This window comes from Drosophila nasuta, chromosome X, assembly GCF_023558535.2.
Source record: "Drosophila nasuta strain 15112-1781.00 chromosome X, ASM2355853v1, whole genome shotgun sequence".
Taxonomy (NCBI): Eukaryota; Metazoa; Arthropoda; class Insecta; order Diptera; family Drosophilidae; genus Drosophila; species Drosophila nasuta.
Genome location: NC_083459.1, coordinates 19,182,549 through 19,204,436, shown reverse-complemented (window position 1 = coordinate 19,204,436; position 21,888 = coordinate 19,182,549). Strand labels below are relative to the sequence as shown.

Below are 21,888 nucleotides of genomic sequence, written 5' to 3'. Positions count from 1 at the left end.
CATATATATAAATATATCTGTATATAGATAAAGAGAGAGTGTGTGTGAGAGAGAAAGTTACTGAGACAGACACAGTTTTGTTGTTTTTGGTGTTGTTGTTGAGAAATCGAGAGATACTGAATAAAGGATGGCAAAAAGTTTGCCTCAACTTTATACAAATTGCACTGAATAATTTCATAAAACTTGTTTTTCAATTTTTTTGTAGTTTTTTTTTTGTTGTTTTTGTTTTAGGTTTTTTTTTCGTTGCATCTTTTCAGTTAGTTACGCTTAAATTTTATCAGTTTCAGTTTCAGTTTTCAGTTTCAAATTGTTTTTCTCTTTTTTTTGCATTTTTGTTTTTCATTTCATTTGTTTCGTATAACTGTCTGTGTATGTGTGTGTGTGTATGTGTTAGTGTTACTTTTGTGTCTGTCTTTGTTTTGTTCACAACAACTTATAGGTAATACAATACAAATATCGCGTTCTATAGGTTTTATTTCTTAAAAAAAAGAATGTGTGCCTCATGTCATCCATAATACATATTTTCTTTATAGCCATATATCATCGCAATTTTGGCATTGGCATAGCCATCAGACATTGTCTACATATATATATATATATGTATATATATATATATATATATATATATATATATATTGAGAGAGAGATAGTAGTATATATATACATATACACGACAATAATACAAATATACATAACATATTTATATATATATATATATTGATAGACATACATACATGTAAACATGCATATATGTACGTATATATATATATATATATATATAATCGGCTGTTACATAATTTTATGTATTTTTTTCATTTTTCGTTTTCTTTAAATTGGTTATTAATTAGTATTTTTTATAAGTCTATCACATCATCACAATTCGGTTGCATAAAAAAATGCCTAGACAGCGGGCGGGGCGGTGGGTGGTTTGATTTTATTAGATCGACTAACTGAATATGACTGACTGACTGATTGATTGATTGACTGACTGACTGACTGATCGATGTAATAACTGAAGATATAATCCGCCGAACCGCCGACGCCAGCAATGTCTGGGTTCATTTTTTCACATAGTAACATTGTGTATACATATACATATAAAAAATAATATAGTATTCAGTTTTCAGTTTCTAAAACAAAAAAAAAATATATATATATATTAATTTAAGCGTATGAGAGATTAACAAACAGAAAACCAAATCAAAACAAAACAAAACAATAATCATAAACAATGTCTCTTCTTCCACTTCTTTTATGGTGTAATTCTTTTCTTTTCTTTTCTATTCATTTCATTTCTTTTCTATTCTTTTCTTGTTTGTATATGTATTTTATTCTTTCTCTTCTTCTTCTTATTCACCGTCATCTATCGTTAAATGTAGTTTTTGTTACAAGGAGATCCATGTGGTGTAGTATATATAGAAATATATACAAGTGTTTTGTTTTTTTTTACCCTTTTTGTTCTAATCTTTCCATAATATAATTGTAAATTGCTGTTGCTAAACATATTCTACGTTTTTTCAATTCTTTTCTCTTCTTTTCTTGTTTGCTTGATTCTTTCTTACCCCCTTTTGTTCTGTCTCTTTACTGTTACTTTTTCTTTTCTATTCTCTTTTCATTCTTTTGCTAAATGGCTTTGTACTGCTTTTCCGTTTTGAGGATGAACTTAGAAAATTGTCTAACTCTAAATATGGTATTTGCTTTCAGTTATCAGTTTAGTTTTTGTTTTTTTTTTATTGTTAAGAGAAACAAGCGAAATCAAACCCTATTCTCAACACTGGGCAACAACGTTTTTTTTTTTTGACCAACAGAAATGTTACTAACTAATAATCTTATATTGTGTGTAGGAATGAGGGAGGCCAGAGAGGAGGCTTTATCCGATGTTTTATCCCTTATGTATGTGAAGAATGTGATGATCGATGTTCGATGATGTTTTGGATGATGATTACGACAAAATGAAAGAATGTGAAACCTCTGCTACGACACTCAACAAAACAAATAATTTGTTATATGTATATATATGTTGTTATTGTTGTTCTGGTTCTTGTTCTTCTCTATAATAAACATACATATATATCCATATACAGACATGTATATGCATATATATGCATTGCTCTTTAACTGTATTATCATTATAATTGTTTTCTTTCTTTGTGTGTGTATGTGTGTGTGTGGCAATTGTTTTTTAGTTTTTCTTCTCCTTTTCTTGTTTTTCCTTTTTGTTGTATTTTGTTTGCTGTATTCTGTTCTGCTTTGCACTTTCAATTATCTTTTTTGTTGTTATGGATGAATGTGGCGTTTTTTCTTTTTTTTTTTTTTCTTCCGTTTTAGTTCATGTTCTCTTTTAATTTTCGTTAAATTAAATTTGTGTTAAATTTGATTTTTTCAAGTATTTGCACTTTTGAAAAATACATCATGTTTTTGTTTTTTTCTGTTTTGCGAATGTGAATTATATATCAAAAAGTTATAAATAGATCAAAAATGTTTTGCATGTACTTATTAGAGTTTCCATTAAAGCCTATAGGAAATTAGCTACTCAAAAAAAAAGCACATAATTATATATTTATATGTTTTTAAATAGACATATAGATAAATAAATTAGATTGCGTTTCAACTTCAAGATATGCAAATATGAAAATTATATAAAAAAAAAAACAAACAAAAATAATGATAATAAACTATATATACGATATATATATATATTACTCGAACTTTAAAGTGTTTCGTTTGTTTTGTTCCAATACATATTTCATGGTTTTCTTCAGATTCGTTTTTACATACTTCTACCAAAGCAGCGCTGCTTTTTGTTTTCATAACACCCCACCCGCTGGAGGAGGGGGAGGGGCGATGATACTTTTCATTTTTGAAGTTTACAAATTTCTAAATATTTTTGTTTTGTGTGTTTTTTTGTAGTGTTTAGTGTTTGTAGTTTTACTTCAACTTGATTTTGTTTTTCAGTTCGTTTTGGTATTTAGCAATTTTTGTTCACTTTCACGATTAGCTGCATTTTTCTCTCAGTGTATGAGTGTGTGTGTGTGTGTCTGTGTATTTGTGTGTGTGAGTGTGCGTGTTTTTGTATATTATTCAGTTTATAAATATTATTTAGTTTAGTTTTGTTATTATGGAATTGTTTGTTCACGTTTTATAATTTGTTGAATATATTATACAAGCAAACCGTTAATTTCATACCAACCAAGTTAGTGAAAAGGTTTTACAAAATTTCTTTTCTCATTTTTCTTACAATTTTGTACGTGTGTGTGTTGTGTATGTGTGTGTTTGTGGGACTCTGTGTGTAGATGTGTGTTTAACAAATTGCTGAATATATTTGATTTCGTAGTTGTTGCTTTGTTATTATTATGTATACGCAGTGTGTACGGTGTGTGTTTGTATAGCACTTAAACGTAATTTTAACAAAATTGTCTCGAAATATCTATAGGATCAGTATGTATGTGTATGTGTGTGTGCCTCTGCGTGTGTGTTTGTGTTTATATTAAGATAATATTTAGCACTCGAAAAAAAAAATAATATTGAATCGATTAGAAACTAAGAAGAACTAAGTTGTAAACATTCGAAGAACATGCGATTTCTGTTCGCGATAAAGAATGCTTAACAACTATGTAGATAGATATATATATATGTATGTATATATTAGTTAATAATGTGTAACAGTAGTTAGTTGATGTTGCCTGTTGCTAGTTATAGTCGTAGTGGTTGTTGTTGTTCTTGTTGTTTTCATGTTGTTTCATTTACCCAGCGAGATGTTGTTGTGTTTGTTGTCGGCTGCAGTTATCGGGAATCGATTTTTTCCTGCGTTGCGAAAGCCAAATAGAAAGAGAAACAAAATCGAATCACATAAAAGAATATTTGCAATTTGTTGTTGCTTACCCTAACGATTTGTTGTTAAATTGCCGTTTTGTTGTGTTTTGTTGTTGCTGCTGCAGCCGCCAAGCGCATAACTCAAATTTGTCCATGTGTTAATAATATATGAGTGCATAATGTGTGTGTGTGTGTTTTGTGTAGCAGAAAAATCATAGATATAAATGAGAAACTATGCGTGCATATATCCACATCGAGATATAAATAAAAACGGAGTTAAACTTGTGCAAAAAATGTTCTCTTTTTTTTCTCAATCTTTCATTTGTTTTTATCATCGTTAATAGTTGCCATTTGTTGTTGCGTTGTTCTTGTTGAGACGCTCTGATTGTTGTTGTTGTTGTTTGATGTTGGAATCCGGATCCGATCGACCAAGAATCACACTAGCTTACATCATTTACCCCATACACCTGGCATTCATTGGTTTAATAGACAAATTGCAGGGTTTCATTTTTGTTATTTTTGTGTTTTTTTTTTCTTTCTCGATTTCTTTTGTTTGTTTAGCGTATGCGGCAAATGTGTAAACTCGTTTGATTCAATGTTTACTACATTTCATTCGTGTCAAAATGTTTGTGTGTGTATGTTTTTCTTGTGTGTTTTTGTCTGGGTGGAGTAGTGCTTGCTTCTCTTTGCTGTTGTTTGTTGTTGTTTAGTATAGTTGGTTGCAGTAAGTTCTTCTCTTCCTTTGCAGCACTTAATGCTGTCCTGCCTGCTCGATGGCAGCACCGGGTCCAGGACCAGCCACAGCGGGTGCAAATTGATGATGCTGAGCCGCATAATAGGCGGGCGGCATATTGAATTGGCTGGCATACGGATTTGTGCCGGGTGCCGCCGTTGTGGTCAACACACCGGCCGCATCGTACATATAGGCAGCACCTGGTGCGGCGGCAACCGGTGCCCGACCAGCGCCGCCAGCCACAGCTGCGGCTGCCGCAACGGCGGCAATCGGTGGCGAATTGGCTGGCGTGTAGTGGACAAGCGGTGTGCTGACCACAGTCGGTGCATACTCTTTGAAAGTCTTATCATCGCCCACCATCGCATGCTTTGGCTTCTGTTGCTGCTGCTGCTGTTGTTGCTGCTGCTGCTGTTGTGTGTAGTGTTGCGGCGGCTGTTGTTGCTGCTGTTGTGGCTGTTGCTGCTGCTGTTGTTGTTGCTGCTGCTGCTGTTGATAGTCACGCTTGGGATACTGCTGGAAACGTGGCATTCCACTGCCAGCGGCTGCCGCATTCGGTGGCACAAATTGCCGTCCACGATAGTTCGGTTGCATGAATGCGCCGCCCTGTTGACCCAAATGCGGTTGCCCAGCATTGTGGGCACCAGCCGCACCGCCAGCAGCGCCGCCTGCGCCATTGTGTCCCATGATGGCACGTGGTCCGCCATTGTTGAAGGGAGCCCGAGGGCGATAGGTGGCATTGCCGTTGCGATTGCCGCCATCGGGACCCGTTTGTTGATTGAGTGCAGCGCCAGCGCCGCCGCCACGATTCCAATTGCCAACACCGCCGCCGCCGCCGGCGCCATTGGGCTGATAACTGTTGCCGCCAGCAGCGTATTGCTGCTGATAGTTGGCGCGATTGTTGTAACCATTGTTGCCGCCAACATTGCCATTGCCGCCGGCCTGATAGTTGAGCGGATTGCTGCGCTGCTGATAGACACCGGAGGCATTGCCGCCACCGTTGCCGCCATTGTTATTCCAACGCTTGTTGCCGCGATAGTTTGCCGAATTGGGCATGGCACGGGCCAAATCGAGCAGCGCCTGCGATGGCGTCTGGCCAGCCTCCTCGAGCACGGAGATCAATTCACGGGCCTGCTTGGCATTGTCGGGGGTGAAGAATGTGTAGGCGGTGCCCAGTTGCTGGCAGCGTCCGGTGCGTCCAATGCGATGCACATAGTTCTCGGATGAATTTGGATAATCGTAGTTAATCACATACTGCAGATCCTCCACATCGAGGCCACGCGATGCCACATCGGTGGCAATCAAAATGTTTGATTTACCATTCCGGAAATCCTTCAGCACCGAATCGCGTTCACTCTGCGACTTGTCGCCGTGTATGGAGGTGGCTGTGTAGCCCTCGCTGCGAATTATCTGCAGGATGTCCTCCACCTAGAGTAGAGTGTAAAGAGGAGAACAAACGATGTAGATAATAATATAAATTGGAAGTCTTTTATCTATCTACATTCTCGAAATTCATCAGTTATACAACTCATTCATGGCTTACCTTAATTTTGGTCTCCACAAATATGATGATTTTGTTGCCATTGTTGGCCGCATTGTTCGTGGTCGGCGCAATCTCCTTGAGCAATCGCACCATGCGCTGCGGCTTCTCGTTCTCATTGCAAATCTCGACAATCTGTCGGATATTGTGATTGGCCGACAGATTCATCGAGCCAATGTTGATCTGTATGTAATCGTTGAGGAAATCGCCAGCCAGTGCCTGCACCTCCTTGGGCCATGTGGCCGACCACATGACAACCTGACGATCCGGACGAATCTGTTCGATAATCTTGCGTATTTGCGGCTCAAAGCCCATGTCGAGCATGCGATCGGCCTCATCCAAGACGAGATATGTGCAACGCTGCAAATTCGTATTGCGATTCTCGAGGAAATCAATCAGACGTCCCGGTGTGGCAATTATGACCTCGACGCCACGCTCCAAGTCGCGTGCTTGCGGCACCTTCGATGACCCGCCAAAGATGCAAGTGTGACGTATCTCGGGCTTGCACAAATGCCCATAATCCCGCACCACCGACTGAATCTGCTGGGCCAGCTCACGTGTGGGCGCCAACACCAAGGCGATGGGTCCATCGCCGCGCATTATCGGCGGCTGGTTGCCAATGTGCACAATGGCGGGCAGCATGTAGGCCAATGTCTTGCCCGATCCGGTTTGGGCGATGCCCACAAGATCGCGTCCGCTCAACGCAATTGGCCAGCCCTGGGATTGGATGGCGGTGGGTTTGGTGAAACCCTGACGCTTCATCTCGTCGATGATGTGCGGCGGCAACGAGCATTCCTCGAAATTGGCCACCGGATGTGGCAGCTCGTTGCCCGACACCGTAATCTCGAGTTCGTGACGCATCTCGGCGACAGCCTGTTCGCTGCGATTCTGCATATTGGGATGCATAATGTAGAAATCCTTTTGGAATGGCGGCAAGTTCTCCCAATGCGGCTTGACCAGATTGCGTCCCGGATTCTTGGCCTTCTCGCGTTGCAATTCGGCGCGTTCCTCTTTGGAGAGCATGCCCAATGCGGCCGCATTGTAGTTGGCACTGCCACCGCCTTGATAGCCACCGCCGCCGTTGCCCATGCCATTGTGTGGCTTCTGATAGCGTTGAGCGTAATTGGGATTCTTGGCCCGGGGTCCACCCTGGAAGGCGATGCCATTGGCGCCAGCAAAGGCGCCGTTTTGCATGGCAGCATTGGCGCCGCCACCGCCACGATACGGATTACCGCCAGCGCCCATGCTGATGCTGTTCTGTATGCCGTAGGTCATCACACCGTATGGCTGGCCAAAGTGCATGCCACCAGCGGCTGCAGCGGCAGCGGCACCGCCGCCAGCGCCATTCAATGAGGCCGCATTCCCAGCGGCGCCGGCGAAATTGTTGCGCGGATAATAGGGACGTTCGTGACGTGGTCCATTGCCGCCGCCAGCAGCTGCGCCGCCACCACCGTTGCCATAATAGCCGCCCGTGTGCTGTTGTTGCACGCCGCCGGCGTTGGGTGCATATGCTCCAGCGTACATTGTTATGCTTCGCGTTTCGTTCTCTCACTCGCTCTTGCTGTCTGTCTGTCTCTCTCTATCACACACACTCCTCTGTCTATGTGTAGCTGATAGCGGGATTTGCCTTCAAAGTCCGCCTAAATGGGATGACAAATAGAAATGAAGAGCGAATCGATTATTGAAAACATGTTGTGGAACATTGCACTTTAACATTAACAGCACTTTAACATAACATTCTAAAGTTTAACATTAACATGGCTTTGAATCTTTAACAGTTTAGCATTAGCATAGACGTAACAGTCTAGTTTGAACACATGTTAGCTCGACTAGAAAATATCCTGCACCTTAAGTTTGCTGTCTGAGTCGACTTTAAACTAAAACTTAATAAAAAGTAGTCTTTTTAACTATTAGTAATTCACTAATGCACTGCATACAAAATCAAGTATCAAGTAAACCATTGAATTTTAACTAGAAAATACTCTGCATAAATAAATAATTACACAATATACAAAAAATATTTGCCTTGAAATAGTTAAAAAATACCCTGCCGGCGAAAATGCAATTTATTACACTTTACAACATACGTATGCTCGACTAGGAAATACCCTGTGCAGCAATTAAATAAACCAATTCAATTTTGCACACTTTATGGGGTTAATTCACTGCTATTTGTTTTTTTGGTTTTTTCGTTTTCTTATTGTGTAATTTACTTGCAGAGATGTTTTTCTTTTTTTTTTTTTGAGCACGTGACATGAACTGGAGATAAATTATTTCTAAGCAATACGATTTCTTGTTTTTTTTTTACTTTTTTTTTGTGATTATTTTTATAGTTTTGACATGAAGCGAGACCGCAATGCGGGTCGCAGGCCATTCGGGAGCCGGTGCGATAAAGAGAGCGAGAGAGAGAGTGTGTGAAGAAGAGCGAGAGCGTTGCCGCACCTCATGGAGACTGGACGGTGTATGTGTGTGTGTGTGTGTGTTGATAAATAAGCGCAAATCTTTTTGGTTTCGCGTTGAAAATTGCAATTGAGCGTTGATTTGTTCAGTTACGCACGCCGCAATGCTCACACATATGCACACACATGCACTTTGGCTGTCTGTGTGTGTACAATTTCTATTGCTTAATTCTTTCTATTCCATAAAGTGCATATAAAATGTACCATAACAGCGGGTGCAGCCCCTCTCTCTCTATAGCTCTTGCACTATCTCACACTAGCGTGCGCTCTCGCATGTTCTCTCTCTTTCTAGCGCGGCAGCAAGCGGCACAGAGTTCGCGCAAAAAAATCAATACAGCATCGCCAGCGGGCCAAGCAAAAGGGAAGTAAAAAAAAAAAAGAACAGAAAGAGAGCAACATGCAGAACGATACAAGCAAACACACACACGCACACACTCAAAGCGAACATACACACACACACACGTTATAGATATGTTCGTTCGTATGAAAGTACATATGTATGTATTGTAGCACATTTACTTACCCTTTATTTTCGTGTTAGTTGTTGACTTTGTATAATTTTGAGCTACTTTTTGAAACGTTTCACAAAATATTTGTCGGTTTTTTTTTTTTTTTTTTGATTTTGTGTCGAATTTGATGCGGTCGCGTGTGTAAATCTTATTTGCGGATTTCGAGTGAAATTTGTTTTTTTTCTGCTTTTTTTCTTTTTGTCGATTTTTTCGTCGTCACGCCTAGTGTAAGAAAAACTAGAGCTAGAGCTTCAAATTAATTGCTTTTAACACTGAAAACTAACTTTAAAGCTAACTAAAAGTGTACTTTGTTTTACACTATTTTATGAAAAACTATTTTCTATTACTTTTCTTGTGTATTTGTATATATATTTTTACAACAAAAAAAGTTTTGCAGATGGTAATTTCAGCAATTACCCACCAATGTGAGAAGAGAGCAGCGTGACCGCACGTTCAATTCCAAAATATACCGTATTTGCAACACGAAATATACAGAACAGAGCTGAAATATACCGCTTCCGAATCGCAAGTACGGTCACATTATTCGATTAGTGCTGCGTGACACATGGCGCAACATTTTGAATATTCTTTTTGTGTTGGGAGACCGGCTAATATAATTTATATGATTTTAGTTTTCACATAAGAAACAAATATAGCTGAACTTGCTTTGAAAATTTGTCAAGTGACAGCAATAAGCATTGGAAAATGGGCCATAAATTAACCTTTGCTTGCAATTTCGGTATTTTAAAATAAAAATATTAATTATATATCACAGACAGTCACACTTTGTGTTATCGTATTATTTTAACAACTCTCGACTACGATTGTGTTCTCTTATTGATCTGGCAACCCTATACCATACTGATATTATTAGAATTTGATATTCAAAAATATAATTAAAATATGTTTTTAAGAATCGTATGCTAATAAAAACATAATTGAAAAAAGAGTATTTTTTATATTACGTATTTAATTATTATTAAATGGTATTTCCATCTTTTTTTATTTTTTGTATTAACAATTTCTTAATAGAAATTTTTATTTTTTGTTATTTTTTTCGAGTTTTAGATTTAACTTTAATTTTTCAATTTAGCTGGGGAATTTACTTTCCATCTCAATTCAATTAATTTTTTAAATTATATTTATAGTTAATGATGTACAAAGTCTGATTGACGTGTCACTAGGAGATTGGTAAAATAAATTAATGTAAGAGGAAAACACCCAAGCTTTTTGGGGATTCATTCCAAAACACTTTTTAAGGTACAATAGCGAGTTTTTCGTTTTTGATTTTATTATGGAATGGTGTAAAGGAATTTAAAATCTACAAATTAGACTCTTAAGATAGCAAAGAGTAGAACGATTGACGAGTTATATGTAACTGTGAATACAAGCGGACAGACAGAAAGCCGGACGGAATGTACTGCTATAGAATAAAAGCGATCTAATGCTGATGATTAATGGCATTATTTACATACATTTAATTTATTTTCCCTATCACAACATTGAACATGCAATTATTAACAGTTGGCTTGACATCAATCTCTATCAATCAATCTGAATACTCAATCAATTGGAGGCCAAGGCAATAAGTAATTTTCGCCGATTCGCATCCAATTTGTGCAGAAACTTTTGTACGCGCAGACTATAGAAATCACTGGATTTGGCCAATTGAGCGCTGTGCAAACGCTGCTCACTTCTAAAGTCCTCGATGCGACTCCGATCCCGCTGATAGGCAATGATGCCGGCCATAAAGTTCCAAATGGTGATCTGTGGCCACAGCACTTGGGTAAAGTAGAGCACGGAAGATTTGATCTGAAGCGAGCAAGAGAGAAATGACAATGAGAATATGTTAAACAAGATGCTTTTCTCAACTACTTTACCTGCCACATCATAAAGTCACTGAGTCGCGTCTCGCCCGAGGTCCGAAAGACCAAATCCGGTGGTGGCGAATGGCGAGTGTAGAGACATGCCTCCAACAGGCGCTCATTTATATCGGTGGGCAGCAGCGCATCCTCACTGTCGGGATTCTCCTCTGCCTGCAACACTGACTCCACCGCCTGTGTAATCTCATCCCGCGATGTGTAGGCAAAGGCGACATTCAGGAAGAGTTTATCATTGTGTTCCGTACGTAACATGGCGCTGGCAATCAAACGCTGCAAATCTGCCGGCAGTAACTCAATGTTGCCCAGCACACGTATCCGTATGCCATGCTCATCCAGTCGCTCGATCTCCGCCAGTAGTTTGGCAAATTTATCGCGTGCCAAGTTGAAGAGACCCTCGACCTCATCGCGGGAACGTTTAAAGTTCTCAATGCTAAAGGCAAACGTGGTCACCTCACGTATGCCCATGTCCAAGCACCATCGCAGCACATCCGCCAGCTTGGCAAAGCCCCGTGAATGGCCCTCGATCTTATCCAATTGCTTGGAGCGTGCGAATCTCCGGTTGCCGTCCATTACGAAGGCAATGTGATGGGGTATGTGGCCGGAGATTTGCAGGGCATTGAGTGCTAGCTTCTGCAGCCACGTATATTGATAGTCGGAGACCCACGACATGATTCCTTGTTTGGTTGTTAGTTTGTTGGGTTCTCAGGTTGTTCGATTGCTGCGTTGTTGTGGTGCTCGCTTCTTGTCTTGTGACTAGTGAGTACTGGCACAGTGGCATCCTCACACATCGATGAATCGATTATTTTACAAGTTTAAAAACATCGATGTTTTTGTTTTGCAATATAATTAATTATAGTACTATTGCAATTAGTCCTTTAAATGAATTGTGAATTTATAATTCTTAAAAAAGTAGCTTTCCTATATATTAACTTTATTTAGTTCGGATTACATTTTAATAAAGATTTCGATCTAAGAAGTCAATTCGAATTCAGCGCAATTCTGACTGTTGGAATATATCGATAACTAGGGAATTGTTACGTGGCTCATATTGCATCATAAAAACGGCAATGCAACACTAATAATATTCATGTAATGACATATTGCACATATAAGTTTAAAAAACTTTAACTTTAACCTATGAGCAACTACTACAACAATTTCCTTAATCAGTTTTTGTTTGCTTAAAAAACAATTTTTAAGATGTGCTAAAAGAAATTATTTTATAAGCACATAATTTATAATAATAATCAGTGTAAAGTAGATAGACATAGGGTATAAAGTTTATTGGATTGCACAAAGAAAATGTATTATTGTTTACTACAAAATTTTCAAATAAATTTATTATCGATAGCCGTGCAACGAATTCTGCAGCCCTGTATTGCAGCCATGGGCTTAACATGACAGCTCGTGTAACTATTGTGAATAGGAGTGGCAACCCTCCTCTGACAGCTGCTACATAGCCTTCTTTTTTAATATCCGGTTCACGCAATTGGTTCGTGTTTTGACAGTCTCTTGTGATTTTTGAAATAAAAATACGTTTTTACGCCAAAAAAACCAAAACAAAAACATGAAACGCATAAAATGCATTAAGCAAATTGTATATATATTGCAATTGCAGCATAATTTTCTGTTTGTGAGCAGTGCACACCTCTTTTATTTTGTTTTGTTTTTTTTGCAAGTGTGTGTGTGTGTATGTGTGTTGTGTGTACGAAGCTGCCATGTGCAGTAGCATAATGTGGAAAACAAATTGTTTGAACAACGCATTTCTTTCTTATTCACACAGTTTGCTGATCGTCAATAAACAGCTAGAGCATCATGGCACCCAGAAAGGCTAAAGTTCAGAAGGAGGAAGTGCAGGTCTCGCTCGGACCCCAGGTTCGTGACGGCGAGAACGTTTTCGGCGTTGCACACATCTATGCCAGCTTCAACGATACTTTCGTGCATGTTACCGATCTGTCCGGTCGTGAAACCATCGCACGTGTCACCGGCGGCATGAAGGTCAAGGCTGATCGTGATGAGGCTTCTCCCTACGCCGCCATGTTGGCTGCTCAGGTACGACTTCAGTGGCATTGTTATCGATAAACAAACATTGATGTAAACATTTTCTTCGTTGTATCCATTACAGGATGTTGCTGAGAGGTGCAAGGTGCTCGGCATTACGGCTCTGCACATCAAGTTGCGTGCCACTGGTGGCAACAAGACCAAGACACCCGGACCCGGTGCCCAATCTGCTCTGCGCGCTTTGGCTCGTTCATCGATGAAAATCGGTCGCATCGAGGATGTGACTCCTATTCCATCCGATTCCACACGCAGGAAGGGCGGTCGTCGTGGTCGCCGTCTGTAAATACCAACAACAAAAGCAGCAGCAGCGACGCGCATCAATTGCATTTTTTTCATCTGTCTGTATATTGTTTGTAATAAATAACGGAACAACACACAAGATGTAAATGCGCTGATTACATACGTTAAATTAAAACAAGACTTTGTTTTTATTTTTTTTAAATATGATATAAGCATAGGGTCTCTGCATTTTGGAATATTTAAATTGTTTCCTGAAATTGTATTATCAGCGCCATATTTTGAAATTGCTTTTTTCGCACGCTTTTTGCATGTTTACAGCGTACCATGGCTAATGTTATCGATTGTACGATAAATTTGCGCTATCGCAGGCACCGATACTTTTCGCGAGGTCTATCGTTATCACACACATATGTGAAAAGTTGTCAACACGCGGCTAGTGTGCCGGCTTTTTGTTATTTTAATTTGGAACTTGCCGAAATAAAATGAATGACTTGAGTTTGCGCGTAACTGCGCTTAAATTATGCGCACATCCAAAACGTTTTGCCGAAATGCGTTCGGCGCCCGTGCGCATGCCAATAAAATGGCAAAATTGTAAGTACCTCAAACAATATTATTGTGTTATCGAATTTTATGAATTTCCAATTGTGTGTTGCGCCGCAGCTCAGGAGGATTATGTGCAGCAATTTGCGGCAGCCAACACATGCAACGAGCAGATTACGGTAGTCAAGGTGATCTTTGGGAATGCTGAAGCATTTGCATTTCTTGCCGATTTGCTATTTGTTTGTCCCCTAAAGCATCCAGTGCGTGGCATTCTAAACAGGTGAGCGCACAAAGTTATCGCCCGAAGTTATCGATTGACTGCAATTTGAATTTGCATTTTGCATTGCAGACTTTTCTCGAGCAACGAGGTGAACAAATGCAATAATGCCACACACACCAAGGATGCCATGCTACGAGTGCTACGCGATGCACTGCAGCAGCTGGCGGAGCAAATTGCCGACAGCAATATAAACATTGATATGCTGAATGATGTCCTTGTCTCTGTTGGAGCTTGTCTGCATAGTTTTGCCTTTGGCCGCGATGCGTTGGCCAAGGAGATTCACGCGTTTATTCCCTTGCTGCCCCGCGTCTTGGGACGCTACTGGACTTCGATTAGGTATGATTGACAAAAATATGTTCATATATCATAGATAAGGTAATATATAACATGTTCTCTTCTGCAGCGAGGCAACTGTGGAGTTGTCGCCAACGCGACGTAACGAATTCTATTTGTTTATACAGAACCTGTTGCGATTCTATGTCAACTTTATGGTGGACCTCAAACAGTTTCTTGTGCCACAGCAGTGCGAACCGTTGCGTCTCATTAGCGAGCTGGCCGCAAGCGTGGCACGTCACTTGGACACGCCGTGGGATGTGCGTTCCATTGCCGGCTTAGCCATTGGACACAATGCGCGATTCTTCAACGATTTCGACGAGTATATGCGCAGTTGTCATGCGATCAACGCTTTTGAGGAGCTGCCCATCAAAGCGGCCTCATTGCTGGTGCTGCAGAAGACCGATTATGTCGAGCGTGCTGTGCAGGCATTGGAGATTTTGAAGAGCATCATCGACCAGGTCAATGCAGCCGGTGATGTGACCAATCTGCTCGTCTATATGTCCAAGCATTTGCACACCTATTCGAAATCTTTGTCGGGCATTGTGCTGCAGGATCGTCCGCTGGTCATTTACAATCTGATACTCGTGCAGCTGTTGAAATTTGCTCTGCAGCACATTGGCAGCAGCGTGGAGTCCATACGCCACATGGCCGCCAGTCTGTTGCAACAGGTGCTGATCCATGCCAAGGCGACGGGACAGACGAGCATCAAGCAACAGGTGTTCGCGCAGCTGGGACGCGAGCATATACCGCTGACCTCGTTGTGCCTCATTGTGCAGCAGCTGGTGGAGATAATGGGCACCAGAGATGTGCTATTCCATTGCCCGGCCGTGTTTCAAAAGATCTTTGTCTTCTACCTGGGCCTCGATGACAATGTCAACGCATTGTACAAGTGTAAGTGGAGCAAACATCATTTGTACTTTGATTCTTCGAATGCATCTCTCTTGTAGCTATGATGACGGTCGCCCACAAGGAGGAGAACTTCAAGGACTGGTACAACATTTGGGTCGTGACGCTGCTGCGTCAGGCTCAACCGTATAACGAACGTCTCGCGGTAATTGAACGCCTCATCAAGAGCACCGTGGAGCTGGACGGTCAAGTGCTCGGCGAACTGTGTCAGTACAAGAATCTGACGCTCAGCACTAAACTGGCAGCGATGTCGACAGCACGTCGTCATGGCCAACAGCAAGCGGTTAAGCAGCTGCTCGGTGAACTCTCGATACAGATCAATCAGGCAATGATGGGCTTCAACGATAACACACGTCTGATGGCCTTGGCATTTGTGGTGGAGACGCCGCGTCTTAGTGAACCGTTTACACAATTCGAGATCGATGCCATCATGTGTTTTCTGCATCACAATTGCAACACGCCGAACGCTCACGTCCGGCAAATTGCACGCGGTCTGCTGCAGAAGGGTTTCAAGCGGCTCGAATTGAATCTGGCGCAGCAGCTGAAGGAGAAGGGCGGTGCGGAGCAGCTGCAGCAACAGCCACACACTCATATGCTCAGCAAGTTCGTCAACGATTTACTAACTCTTCTCTCGCTGAATCTATTTCCCACTGCCAACTACGGACGGCGTTGGATATCGATGCAATTGATTGGCGATCTATTGGATATGCTCGAACGTCTGCGTCTGCGAGAATTCTATCAATTGCCAGCGATTGCATTGACCTATCTGGAGCATTGTCTGCGCGACAGCTACGAGCACAACAAGTTGTTGGCTGCCGGGATTTTGGCCAAATTGCAGCCATGCATACAACTGAAACCGTTGGACATAATGCAACATTTGGTGTCGCAACGTCCGCCCGATTCGGTGACGGGTGCGTATCAGCTGCAGGTCTATTGCCAGGCCCACCAAGTGGCTGTGGAGTTGCCCGAGGAGCTGTTGCAGCACGTTAGCGAATTGCCCGAGGTGCAGCCACGTTACTATCTGGTGTTGCAATGGTGTCTGCGCGAGTTGCGCGCAGGCATTGCGATGGCTGAGGTGGATCTGACGCAGGCGGCGCGACACAATCCGATGTATGGACTGCTCTTTGCCAGCCGGCATTTGCTGCAGCAGTTGAAGCTGACGGAGCTGGCCGAGGAGGCGTTGTGGCGTCAATATATCAACGAGTTGCTCGAGGCCAGCATGGAAGTCAGCGAACTGATGCTGACTGTGGTGGCGAGCGAGTCACCCGAGGGACATGTGCCGACTGCAGAGACTGCTGAGGAGGAGGAGGAGGAAGCAGAGGAGGAGGAGCAACAAGCAGAGGAGGAGGAGCAACAAGTGGAAGACACAGAGCAAGCAAAGGCTGCTGCAGAGGCCGCTGCCGCTGCTCACACGTTGACCTCACAGTTGGTGCTGTTGTGCGCCTGGCGCAGCATCAAGGAGGTGTCACTCATCACCGGCGAACTCGTGCACAATGCGCCACTGCAGCAGGAGCAGCAGCAACAGAAGCAACCACAACATCTGCTCAGCCAACAGCAGGTGGCACAAATTGGCGAACACTTTCTGCTGCTGCTCTCGGAGATCAAGCATCGCGGCGCCTTCGAGCAGGCCTATGTGGGATTCACGCTACTCTGTCGCCGCTTCTGGCACAGCGATGAGCCGGCATTGAATCAGCTGCCACAACAATGGCTGGACGAGGCAATGGCCTTGGTGGCGGGCAGCGAAGGCGCCGGCGGCAACAAGATTTGCCCCACACGACGCAGCGCTGGCGTTCCCTACATGCTGCAGGCACTGATCTGCACCGAACTGAAGCTGGGCACGCACAACACCTTCAGTCGTAGCATGAAACTCCTTCTCGAGGTGTGTGAACGCCGTGAATCCGGCTCCGCTGCGTCCACGGCTCGCAGTCATGCACTGAACATTATGCGTGCGCTGTTCCGTTGCAGCGAATTGTCGGAGCTGGTGGGCGAGTTCATTGGCCGCGGCGTCAGATGTGCGTTGGAGAGTCTCGTGGCCAGCGAATGGGCCGAACGCAATTGCGCCACGTTGCTGCTGTCCGCCCTGATTGTGCGCATCTTTGGCGTGGAGCGGGCACGCAACGAAGTTGGCGATTTGCATTTGCGCAATCGCATGACTGGACGCATTTTCTTCACTCGCTATCCGGCGCTCTTTGATTACTTTCACACGGTGCTGGGTCAGGCAGCATCGCGGCAATTCGTCCAATCGACTGGCGGTCAAACTGTCCAGCTGGAGGCCATGCTGCAGTTCCTCAGTCGACTCTATCCCTCGGCGCTGGAGGGCATCGAGAATACGCTGAATGTAAGTGCTTCGTTTATCTTGTGTGTATTTCAATTTTCTACAAATATGTATTCTGACTTTTGTTTGCAGCTTAATGAATTTGTGCCCTTCCTGCAGCGCATCTGTTGTGTGCACGATTATATGACACGTGTGAGAGCCAGCCAGGTGTTGGCCAATTTTACCAGCATCAAGACGGCCAAGGAGCGAATTGCGCATATTCTTATGGTGCTCAACTTGAAGCATTTCAAGCACAAGCCGGTAAGACGCTGTCTCCTTCTCTTTCTCTCTACTATGTCTCTTTCTATTTCATGGCATCTTTTGTATATATTCCATGTCTGTCACTAACTATATTCATTTATTTCGATACAATTATTCTATTGCTTACTTTCAACGCAATGTAGAGTAATCAATTTTTAAGAACTCGCAATGAAATTACGCAAATTAGGTTTCAGCCTTCTTATTATTGTGAAGTTTTAGTTCATTATGCAATTTTTGTGAGCTTATCTTGTATGCATGACTCCATATAACATTTTCTGTTAATAATTATTCTAATGCCTTCATTCACAGCAGTTTTTTTTGGAGTTAGAGAAAGGAATCTTAAAGAATTAACGTTTAAAGATTTCAGCCTCTCAGCTCGTACCGTTTGTTAGTTTATACTGCCAACTTCTAAAGCAATGTTTATTTCAAATTTAAGTAGGAAATCTTAAAGAATTGGCATTTAAATTATGTTAACTAGGTTTCAGCCTCCCAGCTTGTATCGCTCGGTCTATAAAATATTATTTTATTATGCCATTTTTATGAGCTTGTCTCGCATCAACGTTTATTCTAGGTCTCTCTTCATATATACCGTCAATTAACGTGTTGTATTAATATTTATTAAAATGTCAATTTCCAAAGCAATGTTTATTTAAAAGTTAAGTACAAAATCTTAAAGAATTCACGTTCAAGTTGTGTAAAATAGTTTTCAGTCTCCCAGCTATTACCGTTCGGGCTGCGCAATGTTAGTTTAGTTTATGCAATTTTTCTGAGCTTGTGTAGCAACAATGTCTTTATTGTTCTATCTATTGCCAAATTACTTATTTTGTTTATATTTATTAGAATACTTACCTTTAAAGCAATGTTTTTTTTAAGATAAAGTAGGAATTTTAAAGAACTCACTATGTTTCAGCCTTCTAGCTCTTACCGTTTGGGTTCGGCAATGTTAGTTCAGTCAACAAATGAATCTTATAAATGCAGTAAGGTTTTTCCTATGATGATATTTAAACTTATGTTCAGCATCCACATCTACACGAACTTGACTTCGTTTATGTGCTTATCTTCTAAAATGTATTTTGCAATAAGGCAAACTTTTTACATTATAATTCGACAACGGAAAGAATACTTTGCTATAGGATTTTATGGTTTATATGTTTGTTTTTTATTTAAAAAGAAGCAGCTAAGATTAACAACTGGTTAGATTAACAATTTAAGAATCGCTGAGAAGGGAATTCTTTTTAAAAAGTCAGTTCAAATACAAAGAAGAGGCTTTTTGCATAAATTGCTTAAAATTCTGCAAGGTTTTTGTCATTCAACGTAATTTAGCTTTATTTGTAGGAGTTTTTCACTTGCAATTTTCGGGGTACATTTCTAATTCCAGCACCTTACTAATATTCTAGTTTTCTCACTTCCGCAGGACACGACACTCTATGCGAAGGACTTGAATGCACTTCATGGCCATCTGCTGCAGTTGCTGGAACTGTATTGGATTGTGCACTGGAAGGACACTAAACTGATGTCCGCCATGCTGCACACAGTTGCCCAATTGGCGCTCACCGTATTCGATGAGGATATTTATCTGTTCAACGCCGCCTTGAATGTACTGATTGCCATACTACAGGATGCCAGCGATGGGATGGCCATCAATGATAAATTGTTGGCACTGTTGCAGCGCATTTATGCACTGGATCATGCAACAGTTTATGAACGCTGCAATAGTTACACGATATCACCGAAGTTCTTTGAGGTCTATGGCCTCCATTTGCATCGGATCACACAGAATGCGAACGTCATACTCGAGCACATGGTTAGGGCGCTGATCAAGCCCAAGGAGCAGCAACGTCCAGAGATGCAACAATTCGCCATCGATCTGTTTTTGCATCTACTCTTCGATCAGGCGAACAATGTGTGCAGCACTCGCGGCATAATCGAAAGCTTTGAGTTGAAGAACTTTCAATTCGATCCCGATATTGTGGCCTATTGCAAGGCACTCGGACTCAAGGTGCGTGTCGGACTCAATGTGCTTATCGGGCAATTGCGTCAGCGTCGCGAGCTCATCGACTTTGTGCTGCAGCTGGCCAACGATGTGGTGACGGAGCGCGGACATTGTCCGCAATTGGGGAGCACAGTTTACACGTTGCTCTCGCTATTGGGCGACGAACTGGAGCTGCCAATCACTGAGCTGTTGGAGCGTCGCAACTGCGACATTGAACCCGGTTTGGTGTTGTGCGTGACGCGTCAGGTTATGTTGGAGAATATACGAACGCTGGAGGGGGAAGAGTATCAGCAATTTTGGCTTAACATTTTACACTATGCACTGGACATCAGTGATCCCAAGCAGAAGCCATATCTGCGCTATAAGGCTGCCCAACTGACCGATCGCATTGGGATACACATTCGACAATTGTTCCCCACGGGCAATGTCCAAATTGTGGGCAACTATGTCCGACTGGTGCTCCAGCTGCTGGTGGATGAGTCTGATCTGGTGCGAAATTGTGCTGCCGAAATGGTCGCCAGTAGTTGCGGGGAGTCGGATCAACCTGTTGCCACATTCGCCATGCTGCCAACGACAGCGGAAATCTATTTTCTGAAACATGTGCTGCATAGTCTGAAGCGATTTGAGAACGATGGCACCTTCCTAATCGGCATATTCACCACGGCCGTCGAGCCATTTGTGAGCGCACAATTCTTGGATGGCCGTTTCCACAAGGATGAGCCGGAGGAGAAGATTTCGGAAACGATGGAGGATAGCGAAGTGTTTGATAAACAGGATCCGAACATCTATTGTGAGGGACTCCGTGTTGCTTCGGTCATCTGTAATAATTTCCGTGTCGTATTTGGTCAGAATAAGGAATTGATTTGCGCTTTCGATGCCCTCGATAAGCTCACCATGTGCGTGGGCACAAATATTACGCCGTATATTCCACAGGTTTCAACGTAATCTTAATCACACCCAGTCAAAATATACCTCAAGGAGAGAGCTACAAAGAGGCTTCACCCATATTGTACAATTGGCAAATTGAAAAATTGCCATCCCTTGTCTATGGGTTACCCAAAAAATAATAAAAACAATTAAAAAATACATTACACATTGCTATATCCCAGGTCCATCAAAGGCGGACTTAAAACTTGTTATTCAAAGATTGTTGCCTTACTTTGATTATCAATAAAAACTGAAACCAAGTTTTAAATATTCTGAGTCATTTCATTTATACTAAATCATTATTGCATTTCTTTTAAAGATTCAATTTTTACAGAATATAAAAAATTTCAAAAACAAATTGAACTATTATTTATACTTTAAATATCATTTTTTAATGTTTGTGTTGAAAATAGTTTAATAAATTTGAATTAATTATCACAATAAAAGATGAGTTTTTAATATGGATTAAACTCATAAATTCCAATTTCCAAATATGTTGTAAATTTAATATAATATAAAATTCCATTCTAGGATTTTTGTTTTAACTTATCCACATTTTATTTAAATAACCACAAAGCTAATTAAAGACCTAAATAAAAAAAATTGGAAACGAATTTTTTAAATTAACTTCAGATAATAATAATAATAATACATTTTTTAATATTATTTATTTTATAATTATTATTTGTTGTTAGAAACTTAAAAAATATATATATTCTTTACCATTATTTATATTTTGAATTGAGTAATTTTTAAAAAATTCGAATTATTTAAATATTATTATTAGAATACATTATTTTATTTTTATTTCATAGCTTTATAGCAATATTTATCGTGTGTATAATATATTTTTCAATTTCTGATGATAATTCTTTAATGTTCATGTAAAATAAGACTCATCAATTCATTGAAATTTGTTTACTGTTACTGCACGGTATATACAAATTTGTTAGCCCTAATTCCATAATTTATTTATTTAGTTTTGTTGACTATTTTTTTAATTATTTATTTTTAAACGAAACGGTTTAGGAATACTACTTTTATATGTTTACACTGTGAACTTAACAGGAACAGCGCCACGAGTATGACCAATAAT

The 21,888-nt window shown here is 41.1% G+C and overlaps 4 protein-coding genes across 4 annotated transcripts; 2 read left to right on the top strand and 2 right to left on the bottom strand.

The window, feature by feature from the left end:
- Positions 1-3,882: 3,882 nt before the first annotated feature.
- LOC132795789 (uncharacterized) lies at positions 3,883-9,462 on the bottom strand. The gene is made up of 3 exons (XM_060806685.1): positions 9,066-9,462; positions 6,087-7,723; positions 3,883-5,971 (listed from the first exon to the last, which is right to left on the bottom strand). The coding sequence occupies exons 2-3, from the start codon at positions 7,605-7,607 to the stop codon at positions 4,565-4,567; spliced, it is 2,928 nt and encodes a 975-aa protein (XP_060662668.1). The 5' UTR covers positions 7,608-7,723; positions 9,066-9,462; the 3' UTR covers positions 3,883-4,564.
- A 675-nt stretch (positions 9,463-10,137) lies between these two features.
- On the bottom strand, positions 10,138-11,712 carry LOC132796659 (dehydrodolichyl diphosphate synthase complex subunit DHDDS). The gene is made up of 2 exons (XM_060807906.1): positions 10,932-11,712; positions 10,138-10,863 (listed from the first exon to the last, which is right to left on the bottom strand). Exons 1-2 carry the CDS (start codon positions 11,601-11,603, stop codon positions 10,618-10,620), a joined length of 918 nt encoding a protein of 305 aa, XP_060663889.1. The 5' UTR covers positions 11,604-11,712; the 3' UTR covers positions 10,138-10,617.
- A 690-nt stretch (positions 11,713-12,402) lies between these two features.
- Positions 12,403-13,413, top strand: LOC132795444 (small ribosomal subunit protein uS11A-like). Its single transcript, XM_060806148.1, has 3 exons — positions 12,403-12,426; positions 12,718-12,986; positions 13,060-13,413. Exons 2-3 carry the CDS (start codon positions 12,750-12,752, stop codon positions 13,276-13,278), a joined length of 456 nt encoding a protein of 151 aa, XP_060662131.1. The 5' UTR covers positions 12,403-12,426; positions 12,718-12,749; the 3' UTR covers positions 13,279-13,413.
- A 211-nt stretch (positions 13,414-13,624) lies between these two features.
- LOC132795443 (tRNA (32-2'-O)-methyltransferase regulator THADA) lies at positions 13,625-21,043 on the top strand. The gene is made up of 7 exons (XM_060806147.1): positions 13,625-13,826; positions 13,896-14,055; positions 14,125-14,391; positions 14,459-15,282; positions 15,339-17,635; positions 17,705-17,872; positions 19,287-21,043. The coding sequence occupies exons 1-7, from the start codon at positions 13,718-13,720 to the stop codon at positions 20,808-20,810; spliced, it is 5,349 nt and encodes a 1,782-aa protein (XP_060662130.1). The 5' UTR covers positions 13,625-13,717; the 3' UTR covers positions 20,811-21,043.
- The last annotated feature ends 845 nt before the right edge of the window (positions 21,044-21,888 follow it).

What these genes read in the sequence shown, in the direction of transcription:
- LOC132795789 (XM_060806685.1), bottom strand. Translation starts at nt 7,607, where the DNA reads ATGTACGCTGGAGCATATGCACCCAACGCCGGCGGCGTGCAACAACAG. An exon ending in TTGTGGAGACCAAAATTAAG is followed by an intron (nt 5,972 to 6,086) that starts GTAAGCCATGAA and finishes ACTCTACTCTAG; the next exon opens with GTGGAGGACATCCTGCAGAT.
- LOC132796659 (XM_060807906.1), bottom strand. Translation starts at nt 11,603, where the DNA reads ATGTCGTGGGTCTCCGACTATCAATATACGTGGCTGCAGAAGCTAGCA. An exon ending in GTGACTTTATGATGTGGCAG is followed by an intron (nt 10,864 to 10,931) that starts GTAAAGTAGTTG and finishes TGCTCGCTTCAG; the next exon opens with ATCAAATCTTCCGTGCTCTA.
- LOC132795444 (XM_060806148.1), top strand. Translation starts at nt 12,750, where the DNA reads ATGGCACCCAGAAAGGCTAAAGTTCAGAAGGAGGAAGTGCAGGTCTCG. An exon ending in CCGCCATGTTGGCTGCTCAG is followed by an intron (nt 12,987 to 13,059) that starts GTACGACTTCAG and finishes TATCCATTACAG; the next exon opens with GATGTTGCTGAGAGGTGCAA.
- LOC132795443 (XM_060806147.1), top strand. Translation starts at nt 13,718, where the DNA reads ATGAATGACTTGAGTTTGCGCGTAACTGCGCTTAAATTATGCGCACAT. An exon ending in CGCTACTGGACTTCGATTAG is followed by an intron (nt 14,392 to 14,458) that starts GTATGATTGACA and finishes TCTCTTCTGCAG; the next exon opens with CGAGGCAACTGTGGAGTTGT. An exon ending in TGTCAACGCATTGTACAAGT is followed by an intron (nt 15,283 to 15,338) that starts GTAAGTGGAGCA and finishes TCTCTCTTGTAG; the next exon opens with CTATGATGACGGTCGCCCAC.